This window comes from Aquarana catesbeiana, linkage group LG01 (assembly GCF_042186555.1).
Source record: "Aquarana catesbeiana isolate 2022-GZ linkage group LG01, ASM4218655v1, whole genome shotgun sequence".
NCBI lineage: Eukaryota > Metazoa > Chordata > Amphibia > Anura > Ranidae > Aquarana > Aquarana catesbeiana.
In genome coordinates, this window is record NC_133324.1 from 106505860 (window position 1) to 106520639 (window position 14780).

Sequence of the window (14780 nt, forward strand, 5' to 3'; positions counted from 1 at the left end):
GCTGCATCGGGCCTTCGTGGAGAGTAGGAAGGATTTGTTCGCCTATAGAGAGGTACCCCAAGAGTCCACAGATTTTCCCCATTTGAGCTGTTGTATGAGCGAAGGGTTAGGGGGCCCTTAGACTTAGTGAGGGCCCAGTGGGAGGGGGTAAAGGATCCAGAAGGCCTCCCCATCCTTTGTTATGTCTTGGAACTCAGGGAGCGCCTGCGGGAACTTACCGATCTAGTCCATGAGAATATGCAATCGGCCCAGAGTCAGCAGAAGGTTTGGTATGATCGGTCTGCGCGGAATCGCACCTTTTATATCGGACAGAAAGTCCTGGTACTAAAACCCCTGAAGCAAAACAAATTACAGGCCTCCTGGCAGGGCCCCTATCAGGTGGTAAAACAGCTATGCAATACCACCTACGTGGTTGCCAGCTGTGCAGACACAAACATTAAGAGGACGTTCCACATTAATATGATGAAGGCCTATCATGAGAGGACTGAGGCCGTAGCTGCCATATGCACTCCTGCCACCGGGGACTCTGAATATCTACCGATGCTGGAGCTTCCCGAAATCAGTAACTGTTCCAGGGGTGTGGAGGATATACGGCTAGGAGATAGATTAGGATCCCAAGAACGAGAACAGGCCAGAGAATTACTCCAGGACCGGCAGGAGATGTTCTCGACACTCCCTGGGTACACTCACATAGCTGTGCACAAGGTAGAGACCCCCGGGCAGAAGCCCCTGAGGCAACCAGCCTATAGGATTCCCGGAGCAGTGCAAGAAGGGATGAGAGCGGAGATTAGGGAGATGCTCGAGTTAGGGGTGATCGAACCATCGGCAAGCCCCTGGGCTTCCCCTGTAGTATTAGTCCCAAAATGGGATGGCACGGCACGATTTTGTGTGGACTATAGGCGACTGAATGACTGTACTGTGACAGATGCCTACCCTATGCCCCGAGTGGACGAATTGCTGGACAAAATAGCTCAGGGACATTATCTGACAACTATTGACTTGTGTAAGGGCTACTGGCAGATTCCCTTGGAAGCGGAAGCAATTCCAAAGTCGGCCTTCATCACCCCGTTCGGCCTTTACCAGTTTCGGGTAATGCCATTCGGGATGAAGAATGCTCCGGCTACCTTCCAGCGGATGATAGATGAACTCCTCGATGGTCTGCAAGATTTTGCATGCGCATATCTTGATGACATCGCAATCTATAGCCAGACATGGGAGGAACATCTTAGACACCTGGGAATAGTGCTAGATAGGATCCGACCCGCTAACCTGACCCTGAAGCCAGACAAATGTAATATCGGGATGTCTGAGGTGCAATATCTGGCACATAGAGTGGGGTGTGGGAAGCAGAGGCCAGAACCAGCAAAAATCGAGGCTGGCCAGTTCCCAGAACCAAGACCCAGGTACTTGCATTTTTAGGGATAGCAGGGTACTACAGGAAGTTTGTACCCCTTCTATAGTGACATAGCCAAACCCCTGACGGACCTAACCAAAAAGACTCTCCCTAGACAGGTCCTGTGGTCCCCGGAGTGCGAGACAGCGTTTCATCAGTTAAAAACCACCCTAACACAAGCTCCCATACTGGCGGCACCCGATCCTAACAAACGCTTTGTCATTCATACAGATGCCTCCATGTTCAGACTGGGAGCTGTACTAAGTCAAGTTGGCGATGACGGGAAAGAGCACCCAGTGGCGTATCTCAGCCGTGAAGTTGGATATGCTGCCGTGGAAAAAGAGTGTTTGGCCTTAGTCTGGGCTTTAAAGAAACTGCAGCCCTATGTGTATGGATGCTCTTTTACCGTTATGACGGACCACAATCCTTTGATATGGCTTAACCGGGTGGCGGGAGAGAACGGCCGATTACTAAGGTGGAGCCTGGCTTTGCAACCGTACAATTTCACCATACAATATCGGCCAGGGCCTCAAAATGGGAATGCAGATGGGTTATCCCGGCAGACGGACCTGGAACCTTAAGACTACTTTTCCAACATCCTCGAGTTGACCCGTTCGGGGTCAAACTGTGGCTGTTGGACTGTTTCCAGGGGGGGAGTATTGTCATGAATATTGGAATAGTGACTGATTCCTAATGCTGGGACAGATACTGTTAGGAGATGCTGATGTAAATTTCAACATCTGTCTGTCTATTGTCTGCTAAAATGTGTATTGTAAATAAGTCTACTATGGGATCTAACAGTCATTAGATCCCCATTGTTATTTGTGTTAATTAACTCTGCTATTGTGTGAAGAAGAGTCTATGTTGATTGTGATAATGTTGATTGGATTTTCTGAACTACAAGACGGCCAGTCTGGCCTAACGGTCACGTCTGAGTCATCTAGGCTGTCTAAAGGGATTAGTTAATTAGCTCATGTTAATTAGGTTACAGCTGTATTGTTAGAGTAATATGAGCAGGAGGGCTGCACCTCCACTTTTAGTGTATAAAAGCCTGGATTTTTCAATAAAGGATATTCCTGGTTGAACTTACATACAGCCTGCCTGGTGTTTTTTCTGAGCTACACAACTGGGTTAGAACGGCACATAGCTGAAGTTCTAATCCCGGAGCATTGGATGACCGAACCATCAGATGTTGCAATCTGATTCAATAGCTGCAGAGGAGTGTCGGGAGAGTGGAACCGAGCGAGCAAGGGGCTCGTTACACTTACTTCTTTCAAATTCAAATTCATTTTTTTTTAATTCAAATTCACTTTCAATTTGAAAATAATGAATATACGAAACAAATTCCGAAAACGATTCACTCTAACATACCGAATATGACTAAATGAAATTATTAGGTTAATGAACTAATCCGAAATGAAACAAAACATATTTTTCTGTCCTTTTTTTCCTGGCAGCACACTACAAAGTGGTTTTGATCTGTGCATTGTAGTGCACATGAAATGCAGGCCCACTATTGTAAATTGGAGATGTGCATTGGGCTGCAATGAAAAATCAACCACACCATGGTTCAGGGGTCGCCACACGTTTTACTGCAAGGTATGACAACGCAAAGATGAAAATCAGGGTATCTTAAACTGGTGTAGCACCTTCCTAGTTGGAATGCCAGGCAAAGTTAGTTTTGGCTCCATTGTAATCAGTTTAATGGTGGTCGATTGTTTTGATCTTCTCAGACTTCCTAGGCTGAGAATTTGATTGCTTCTTCCTGCCTCTGGAACAAGCTTCTAGAGCACAGGGAGTGATATTCAAATGATCAGCTGAATATTTATCTTACCCTGGTCAATCTCTGGAAAGGGACATCCAGAAGGTGGCTGGGTAGGTGATAAACATGCAGGAGCTGTGAGCAGTCCAGGGTTCCAGCACCCCTGGTGGCTGCCCATACGAGAAGGACCACTAAGACAAGAAACCACTGTTTGGACCTCAACATTTATTACACCAAGGCCCTGAGCTAAAAAGGAAATGCCTGCTGAAGGATACTGTTTCAGGGTCCAGGTCTGGAGGAGGACTTTGTCATTTCCCTCATTAAGGATCTACCCATGGAGACTGGGTGTCAGACAGTTAGGGGGATACTGTAAGTAAAGATCTTAATGATAATTGATAGTTGCACAGAAGCGAAAGGGAACCAGTTGCTAATGATTTCCCTATGGTTTACAGCTGTGGGGCCTTAGATATACTGACATCCTTAGCTACCTCCAGAGAAGCTTGCTATTAAGAGGCTAGACAGAAGTTTGTTCATTTGCTGCTGTTGTTGTTGGAGTATCCTGTGACCCTAAACCCTATCCTCCTGTTAACGTTCTTCTGTAGTAAATCCTAAAAAGACATCCCCAGACTGACTTTTATATGTCGGGGTGCTTGTGTGATTGATGGCCTCTGTGCTACTTAGGGAGAACCTGACTGTTTTCAGGGGCCCCTTCAGGGGGTAGGGGCTATGCCCCCTACCTAAAATTATTTAATGTGATGCAGCTTACCAGCCTTTAGATGTGGTGGATGGTAATCCTGCGCATAACACACATTCCGACTCTTCATGGCTACACTTATGTCTCCACAGTATCTATGGAGGGAGCCATGGTTGTCACCCAGGCTGGACTTCAAACATGTCTACCTTGGTTTATCAACATTACATGGTGGATTTGATGGGATTCGTAGTTTAGACAGTTCAAGATAGATAAGCATATTTGTGCTTTCTTCTCAGCTCATGGGAAGTGACAAGCAAACACACTGCATTTCTGTCAGGATCAACAGATATTTTTTGTAGCTGCTGAATATGTTCCTGAAAAAAAGAAAACACATCTAACGACTGTTAAGCTGCAATATATAATTTTTGTAGGTGTAGACATGCTTTAATGGCAATAAAAAGTACCAAAATTCTAAATAAAGTGCGGCTCTAACATCCATAAATAAAAAGTACAGTAAGTCAATCGTCACCTCCTAAGATGAAGACCACCACCAAAGAAAGGTATGCTTTTACCAAAACACAATGACCTTCTCATTACAGAAAGGTCAGATTAGCAATTTAACAGATAATCCTGCAGGTATTCACAGGCATGGGCGACACACTATATACTCCAGGCCATTCTTCCAAACATCCCTCTTGATTTGTCTGATTAAGACATGCAGCCACAGCTCTTCCACAATCAGTGTGTCTCACAAACAAGATTACAGCAGATATTGGAAATGAAGCTCAGTCCGTCCTGTCTGCAACCCAAGATCTGACCGTTCTCTAACAAGAAGGTCCTCGCGTTCTGGTAAAAGCATATCTTACTTTCCTTGGTAGTGGTCTTCATCTCGGGAGGTGGCGTTTGTCTCACAGATTTCATCAACGGTTTTGAGGGTCTAGTACTTCTCTTCACACACTGGAGGAGTTGGTTAATTTTTCACGGAAAAACTTTATGATTTTGAATTACTTTGTTTGATTTTATTTTTATTTATTTGTAGTGCTACCCCAGCAGAAGCCGCTAGTTACTGGTTCCCCAGATTCCAGCAGAGCCAGGCAACAGGCATTTCCTACTTGCATCCAGACACAAGAAATTAGTCCATGGGCTTGTTTTTGTTGTTTTATTCTGGAAAACAACTTGGACAGAGTATAGGGATTATGGCATGCCCAACTTGACTTGAAGAACAACAGATCAATGTAGAAAAATGTAAAATAATGCATTTGGGTGGCAAAAATATGAACGCAATCTATACACTGGGGGGAGAACCTCTGGGGAAATCTAGGATGGAAAAGGACCTGGGGGTCCTAGTAGATGATAGGCTCAGCAATGGCATGCAATGCCAAGCTGCTGCTAACAAAGCAAACAGAATATTGGCATGCATTAAAAAGGGGATCAACTCCAGAGATAAAACGATAATTCTCCCACTCTACAAGACTCTGGTCCGGCCGCACCTAGAGTATGCTGTCCAGTTCTGGGCACCAGTCCTCAGGAAGGATGTACTGGAAATGGAGCGAGTACAAAGAAGGGCAACAAAGCTAATAAAGGGTCTGGAGGATCTTAGTTATGAGGAAAGGTTGTGAGCACTGAACTTATTCTCTCCGGAGAAGAGATGCTTGAGAGGGTATATGTTTTCAATATACAAATACCGTACTGGTGACCCCACAATAGAAATAAAATTTTTTCGCAGAAGAGAGTTTAACAAGACTTGTGGCCACTCATTAAAATTAGAAGAAAAGAGGTTTAACCTTAAGCTACGTAGAGGGTTCTTTACTGTTATGCCCCGTACACGCGGTCGTATTTTCCGATGGAAAATGTGTGATAGGACCTTGTTGTCGGAAATTCCGACCATGTGTGGGCTCCATCACACATTTTCCATTGGAATTTCCAACACACAAAGTTTGAGAGCTTGCTATAAAATTTTCCGACAACAAAATCTGTTGTCGGAAATTCCAATCGTGTGTACACAAATCCGACGCACAAAGTGCCACACATGCTCAGAATAAATTAAGAGACTAAAGCTATTGGCTACTGCCCGTTTATAGTCCTGACGTACGTGTTTTACGTCACCGCGTTCAGAACGATCGGATTTTCCAACAACTTTGTGTGACCGTGTGTATGCAAGACAAGTTTGAGCCAACATCCGTCTGAAAAAATCCATGGATTTTGTTGTCGGAATGTCCGATCAATGTCCGACCGTGTGTACGGGGCATAAGAGCGGCAAGGATGTGGAATTTCCTTCCACATGCGGTGGTCTCAGCGGGGAGCATCGATAGCTTCAAGAAACTATTAGATAAGCGCCTGAATGACCACAACATACAGGGATATACAATGTAATACTGACACATAATCACACATAGGTTGGACTTGATGGACTTGTGTCTTTTTTCAACCTCGCCTACTATGTAACTAAGATCAGGACAGACTTCCTTCTCTATGTACAAAAATTAGGATCTCTCTGTGTACAAAGATCCTGGACTGTACTCCCTCTGGAATAAACGCAGTCTCTATGGATCAGTAGCAAAGTTCTTTATGAACTAGGAGCTCTCGGTCCCTTTAGTGAAATAGCACAAAGTTTAAAACTGTATGCAGAAGTACCTTGTCTCCACAATAGAACACCCAGTTCTGATGCTTGGGATTTAGCACAACACGGTCCCTGGAAAGTACGCTACATCTGTCAGTCTCTTCCTTTGTATGCCCCTGGGTGTGTTGAGATACTAACACTGTCCTTTGCTCCCTGGTGCACTGGGCAAAACTCCTGTTCAGGCCTCCAACTGATCAGATCTTCCCATGCCAGCCCATATGTCTAAAGGTAATGGAGATGCCTCTCTTAGGTTTCCTCTCCTTCCTTTCCTCAGCTCCCAGCTTGGAGAGAGAGCCCCCAGATCCAGGGTTCCTCTCCCAGGCTACACACCAGCAACCTCAGCACTGCATCTTCCACCCAACTCCCCTTCTGACTACCCACTAACTTCCAGAAGCTTCTAGATCCAGGGGGAGGTACCAGAGACCTGCCCTGTGGAGTCATCCAGCTTGACTTGCAGTACCCCGACCTAATTGCAGACTAACACAGTTACCATGAGTCACCCAAATAAATTTACCTATACTAGTTGCACACTAGAGGGTGCTACATATGGATGTTAGTGCAGCACCTTATTTTAAATTTTGATTAATAGCTCATGCTGTGTCTGCAACTCATTTCTGTGAGGTTTTGTTTGTTACACAAGCGCAATTTTCACCTCATTGTTTATAAATTAAAAGAATCATACTCTAACCCATCCTGTGTTCTTCTTTAATTGTTGTTAAAATTACTATGTCTTCATTTCAGGGAGATGCTGGAGGTCCAATAATGTGTGGAGGCTTCCTGAAAGGCATAATGTCCTTTGGATCTCTGCTGTGTGGAATTCCCAATGGGATTGATGTCTCCACTCGTCTGACTAAAGACTACATGAAGTGGATCAACAAAGAAATCAAGAAAAGACCATAGACATAGATATTGTAGCTATATGCTGTATCAGCCACTGGCCTTTCATAATTCTTGTAGACCCAGAATAAAAATGATCCCGTGAAAATTTTTTGCTTTGTTCCTATATAGCCCGAAGTACCTCTTCTTGCTACAACAAATAATAATGTGTGTTTCTACTCATCCTGCTGCTTTCTCCAATTATAAAATACATAAAAAATATAGCAGTTAGTATTTGTTCTACAAGTTTTCATCATTGTAAAAAAAGAAGTCAAGTAATCATTAAACCCAATAAAGCAAACTATGGGATTCATCAAACCTCACAAACTTGACCTTCACTTAAAGTGTATCTAAACAGCAACATAAAAATGTAATATATTGCAGCTTAAAATGTTTAACCTAAAAAAAAAAAAAAAAAGGATCATGTTCCCTTAAAGCATGTTATACAGCACAGTGCTTGTGCTGTGTAATTTGGCCCCCTGTAACACCTGAAATACCTGGCTGATCCTGCCTGGCTATACCCTTCCCCCTGTACTCTGACTCCGATATATCAAGGCTGCTGAGCCCTGACATCGTTGTCAGTGTAAGTGCCTCCATCATGTGCAGCCTGCTCTCCTGTGTCTCCTCTGTCCTCACCCCCTCCCCTCTCTGTCTGCTCATACCAGTGTCGTCCCCCCCCCCCCCTGCTGCTGGGGCTTTCATATCTGCAGCTAAATGCTGTAATCCCCTCTGTACCATTATAATAAGTGTCCCTGTGCCTGTGTAATGTAAAAAATCTGTCGATCTTTACCTATATGAGCCTGGCTCCCGCCGCTCAGCTGACTGTCGGCTCCCTATCTCCGCTCTTCCCCTCCTCCCTGGCTGATGTCAGCGGGAGGGCTCAGCCCCGCCCACCGGAACTGTGAGCCGAGAGAGAAGAGAGCTGACAAGTCAGCAGAGCATCGGGAACTGAGCTTATATAGGTACAGATCAGCAGATGTTTTACATCACACAGGCACAGGGACACTTATTATTATAGTACAGAGAGGATGGGAGGATTTTGTAAAAGTGGGTTAACAACCACTTTAACAGTCCTTAGAAGTGTTGGCTACATTAGTTCTCTTTTGTGGGATTTTTTTTTTCCTTTATTTTTACCTGATGATTCTCCCAGTAACACAGTTTCCGTCCTAGGATGACAACATTCACTCACCCTATTGTATCAGTTCAGCAGAAACAGCATAAGTCTACAAGGACTTCACCCCTCTACTATTGTCCACAACATAGTGGGGCATGGTTCTGCAGTTCTTGGAGGTCGCTGATAACAATGCAACCGACAAGGGTCAACAAGGGCAAAGAGCTCAGGAAGTTATCAGCTCACAAGAATGCTGGCAGGATCAAGAGGTATTTTTTGGACTTATCAAACAGATATAACAAAATGCTTTTGTTCACACCATGGCCATTGAGATGTGTTTTTCTTCCCACAAGTGCACATGTATGGTGTAATAAAGTTGAACAGCTGGAGAAATCCAAGGCCCAAAGCCAAAGGGCCAACCTACTCAAACTAAATTACTCTGGTAGCAATTGGGGAGGTGCTCCCCACAGTAGCTGGGTTTTCCAGAGAAGCTGCATGCTATTAGGATTCTGCCTACCACCAGCATGCCAGTTCTGACTGTGGGGGGCAAATCACCTAGGAAATAAAAAGGGGAAAAAGCACCTATAACTGTACTATGATTAAATAATTTATTAATACACTAAGGAGGGGCAACTCACATGAAGTACAATAGATAAATAAATGCTTTCACCATACCAGATAGTGAATTTGCCACATCCCTGTATATATAGAAAAGGTTGGATACCCCCAGATGGGACTTTAAATTGGCAAAACACTAATGAAATATATAAAAAATTATTTTATTCATGCAAAAAAAAACTGAACTAAAAAATCATCACATGATGATTACTAAAACATACACTGACATATGACATAAATACACATAACACAGTATCTTGTAAATAGAATGTGAAGGTATGTAGACAAAGTTTCTCGACAGCATCCCAAAATACTTTCCGGTACCAACATCCGGGATAAGCTTTTCGGTACCCTTGGTTTTTCCTTAAATAACCAGATGTCGGCAATTGCAACTGCAAGTCAATTTAAAAGTGATTTGTCTCGTTTTTTTTTTTTCTTTAGAAATGTCAGTTTTGCTGCAGCATGTTCATAACACAGTAAAGATGTGCCACTTTACAGGCAGACCAAGGGGACCCCGCAGACACTATATTTAAAGGAATTTTTCTTTTTTATTGTTTCACTTTAAGCATCATTAAAATCACTGCTCCTTTAAAAACAATAGTTAAAAAAAAAAATTGCATTGTCCCCCAGGGCAGTACCTGGACCCCCATATCCTTTTTATGGCCAATTACTTGCATATAAGCCTTCAAATGGGGAATTTTGATTTCTCATGTTCGGCTCCCATAGACTTCAATGGAGTTCACTGTTCAGGGAAGAACCCAGGGTACCGAAGAGCTTATCCCGGATTTTGGTACCAGAAAGTATTTTCGGATGCTGGAGAGAAACTACTGTATACATACCTTCACATTCTATTTGCAAGATACTGTGTTATGTGTATTTATGTCATATGTCAGTGTATGTTTTAGTAATCATCATGTGATGATTTTTTGGTTCAGTTTTTCTTTTTTTGTATGAATAAAATATTTTTTTTATATATTTCATTAGCGTTTTGCCAATTTAAAGTCCCATCTGGGGTTATCCAACCTTTTCTACACAAGAAGTACAAGGATGTAAGGCTCATAAAGGCTGGTCGACTAAGGTGTAAAACGCCCAAGGTCCGCGAACAGGATTTGTCTCAGAATTTTGAGCCAAAGGCTGTAAAAACTGGTCTATGTACTGTGAAAACCCACTAGTTATACTGTCTATGGTGGCAACAATCGGCCTACCTGGAGGGCTCTGTTGGTTTTTGTAACTTTTGGGGAAGAGATAAAAATATGGGGTATTGTAGAAATCCCTCCGTAAAAATGATTCCAATCACCTGACTGCGGATCACTTGTCCAGCTACCTCTGCCCTATGAGGTGTAACCTCTCTGAGCTCCTGAGGGAGGGAAGCTGCATGCCTCATGTTTGAATGTACTCTACTATAGACAGTAGAGGTGGGCAGAACAAAAGTTCTGCCCTGAACCGTGAACTCCATTGAAGTCTATGGGAGCTGAGCATGAGAAATCAAAATTCCCCATTCCCCCGGGTACTGCCCTGGGGGACATGTATCAATGCAAATTTCTTTTTTTAAAACAATTTTTTTTAAAGGAGCAGTGATTTTAATGATGCTTAAAGTGAAACAATAAAAATGAAAAATAACTTTAAATATAGTGTCTGCAGGGTCCCCTTAGTCTGCCTGTAAAGTGGCACATCTGTATCGTGTTATGAACATTCTGCAGTAAAACTGACATTTCTACAGAAAAAAAAATGGATGAGAATTATACAGAAAATCATGAAAGTCCGAAGATGTTACACTGGTGCTCCAGAAACAACGTCTAAATAAAACCTTTTATACTTTTTCAAATAGCAGAAAATGCCTCCATTGGTAAATCATTAACTCATGTTACATGATGGAAATTTCTCATATGAACCTAAATAAGCACATAATGCATCAAATAATTGTGGGCGGACTTAAGCCCCCTAAAAGGGAACTTTAGATGCTTCACTCACTAATGCCCAACAGTGCAGGTGATGGCCACAGTCATAAGAAATCTACATTAAAGTGGCCCCCAACTTAGAAGTGAGCTCACCTCATGGCACAATTAATTCTTTGCATCTCATTAAGTTTACAGCGATGTCCATGTACTACCTTCCATGGTGCAGCACTTGAGGGGATAACTCAGAGTCACCTCACTCCCAATAACATGCTATTAAGGATCTAATATTTTACATCCCTCGTGAACAGTACAGTAAAAAGAAAGTGAACTTTATTTTATACCACACACCTGTAAGCACCTGCTTACACTGTATCCTTGAAAAAAAACAAATGTATCCAATCCAGAAATGGTTATCTTGTATGCCAGCAGAATAATGCAGTGTTCACAGATTTTTTTAGAAACACATGTCATTATCAAAAGACTTGCCAAAATTCTGGAATAAGCAAGAAGTAGGACTCATAGATGTAATAGAACAGCCTTGCTCAAACAGGGTGCTGCGGTACCTTGGGGTGCTGTCTGAGTTTGTTAGGGGTGTCACGGCATCATGCTTAAAAAACACTGCCATACAGGGCTGTTACCAGTGAAGCTCCAAACTTCAAGTAACGCTACCCCCACAGAAGCCGCTGGATTTTGAGTCCCCTAATCCTGGACAACCAGGCAATACGCATTTTTAAGGGCTCTTTCTCACGGGGCGGATCAGTGATGATCCGCCCCGTGAACACCCGCTTGCTCAGCGGGGATCGCTCCGCCGATCCCCGCTGAGCAGGAAGATGACAGGTCCATCACTGCACGCTGTGCAGCTACGGACCTGTCAGAGCGCCGCTCTCCCCTATGGGGGGATCGGATGATGACGGACCGTAGTGTCAGGTCGTCACCCGATCCGATCCGAAAACGGATGGAAAAGTAGGTTTTTCCTCCGTTACACTTTTCGGATCGGAGCGGGGTCGGATGTCAGCGGACATGTCACCGCTGACATCCGACGCTCCATAGGGATGAATGTATGTCCGTTTTTCATCCGAAAACGGAAGGATGAAAAACGGACATACGGATCCCTCGTGTGAAAGAGGCCTAACTCTCATTCAGAGACAAGGAATTAGTCCATGGACTTTTTTGGGGAAAAAATCGTGGATAGGGTATAGGGATTATGGGATGCCCAACTCGATTTAACCCCTTTCCGACCAGCACACGACGATGTATGTCGGCACAATGGCACGGCTGGGCAAATGGGCGTACAGGTACGTCCCCTTTAAATCGCAGCATAGTGGGTACGCGTGCCCGCCGCATACTCTGTCAGCATGCCCGCGGGTCCCGCGGACTCTGTGTCTGTTGGGGGCCCGCGATCATGTCACGGAGCTGCAGAACGGGGAGATGCCTATGTAAACAAGGCATTTCCCTGTTCTGCCTAGCAACATGACAGAGATCTACTGCTCCCTGTCATCAGGAGCAGTGATTTTGTCATGTTCTAGAGAGACAATCCCCCCTACAGTTAGAATGACTCCCCAGGACACACTTAACCCCTTGATCGCCCCCTAGTGTTTAACCCCTTCCCTGCCAGTGTTATTTACACAGTAATCAGTGCATTTTTATAGCACTGATCGCTGCATAAATGAGAATGGCCCCAAAAGAGTGTCAAAAGTGTCTGATGTGTCCTCCATAATGTTGCAGTCACAATAAAAATCGCAGATCGCCGCCATTACTAATAAAAAAAAAACTAATAATAAAAATGCCATAAATCTATTCCCAATTTTGTAGACGCTATAACTTTTGTACAAACCAATCAATATACGCTTATTGAGATTTTTTTTTTACCAAAAATATGTAGAAGAATACATATCGGCCTAAACTGAGAAAGAAATGTATTTTTTATATATTTTTTGGGGATATTTATTATAGCAAAAAGTAAAAAAGATTGCTTTTTTTTCAAAATTGTTGCTTTTTTTTGTTTATAGCGCAAAAAATAAAAACCGCAGAGGTGATCAAATACCACCAAAAGAAAGCTCTATATGTGGGAAAAAAAGGACGTCAATTTTGTTTTGGTGCAACGTCGCAGGACCGTGCAATTGTCAGTTAAAGCGGTGCCATATTGCAAAAATTGCTCTGGTCGGGAAGTGGGTAAATCTTTATGGGGCTGAAGTGGTTAAAGAACAATGATGAGAACAACTTCCTTTTCTATGTGATCCATAAAAAATGAATATACACTTAACTGTATTCCCTCCGGAACAGCAACAGTCTCTATGAACTTGGCAAAGAAATCCCCATTTACAGGAGCTCTGTTTCTCGGAGTAGAACTGTAGCAGGATCTCACTTTCAGGAGCCCTATGTCCCCTTTCTTGAAAATACCAGCCCACCTCGCTGCTTAGCGAAATGTCCCACGCCAAGGGATTGGGTCACACCTTGTTAGCACAGTCCCAGAAAAAACTTGCTTACATCAGGCAGCTTTAACCCCTTCTGCCCTAGGGAATGTAGAACAACCAGCACTGTCTCTGGAAATCCTCCTGCCCTAGAAGACAGGACTGTTCAGGCTTCCTGCTATACAGGTCCTTATCCGCAAGCCATGGTGCCTCCCAACCGAGACCATGGGATAGTGGAGATCCCTCAGTACTTCTTCCTTTCTCAGCTCTCCTTCAGCTCTCTTTCAGCTCTTCCTCAACCCGGGGGCCCCTCTCAGGCCACACGACATAGCTTCTTTTCTCAGCTCTCCGCCTGGAGGCAGAGCTCCTCTCAACCTGGGGTCCCCTCCCAGGCCACATGGCACTGGTTCCTCACTACATCTTCCACCCGACTCTCCTGCTGGCCAGGCTTCACGATATTTAAGGGCTGATCCAGCTACCCTGCCAGGGCCTTCTGCCTAGGGATTGGCCAAATTCCCTCAACCATGCAGGTAAGAACCTCCTAGCCTCCTCCCACTAGCTTCCAGAAGCTTCTCCAAGCTTCTAGAACCAGGGGAGGTACCAGAGATCTGCCCTGTAGAGCCCTCCAGGCTGACCTAGAGTAACCCGACCCAATTACAGACTCAAACAACTACCATAAGTCACAAAAACAAATTTACCTACACTAGTCTAGCACTAGAGGGTGTTACATGTATGTTGGCAGAGTGGGAGCAGACAATAAAGTGAGTGTGGGAGGCTTCTTCCTGAGTCTTGACCTGCTCCAGCATTCCCTACATACAGTAATTTGTATGTATGTAAGTTTATGTGTGTGTGTCTGTAGAACTTATGTATGAATGTATACATACCTCACAACTTTTTGAGATGGTAAGGACACCTATTTGCAAAAGCATGTAGGCATAGGTCATACCCCATACCACGCCCCCTTAAAGGAGAAGTATAAAAATTAATCGTTAAACCCACAAGTGCTCTTTTTTTACCACTACTATACCTTTATACTGAAATTTACAAATGCAGCTATTTAGAAATTGGATGAAAGGTTTAGCACTGGGAAACACTTTTCGAAAGATAAAAAGTGCATTTTATATACAACTACATAGATCAGACCAAAATGTGGCACAAATTAGGAGAAAAGTGGAACTGAGTGACTTTATTTCAAATCAAAGACAGTCCCTCTAAATCAGGGACAGTTGGGAGCTATGATGTACAGTATGTCTATATGTATGTATACCAAAAATACTCAAAAAACAAAATGGATATGGGCTCCAACCCCACCCATGTACTAAAATAATGTGTAGACTACTTTATCTATATTAATTATACTGTTAATAAATTCTCATATATCAATATCTCAATGTGTA

At 43.6% G+C, this 14780-nt stretch overlaps 1 protein-coding gene across 2 annotated transcripts in view; it reads left to right on the plus strand.

Moving 5' to 3' along the window:
* Nucleotides 1-7454, plus strand: part of LOC141133226 (granzyme A-like) — a 61341-nt gene extending 53887 nt beyond the window's left edge. For both annotated transcript variants that reach the window (XM_073622479.1, XM_073622486.1), the window contains one exon: nt 7211-7454. In XM_073622479.1, the coding sequence (XP_073478580.1) occupies nt 7211-7369 (159 nt within the window). In that variant the 3' untranslated portion in view covers nt 7370-7454. The remainder of the gene's footprint in view (nt 1-7210) is intronic.
* Nucleotides 7455-14780: the final 7326 nt, after the last annotated feature.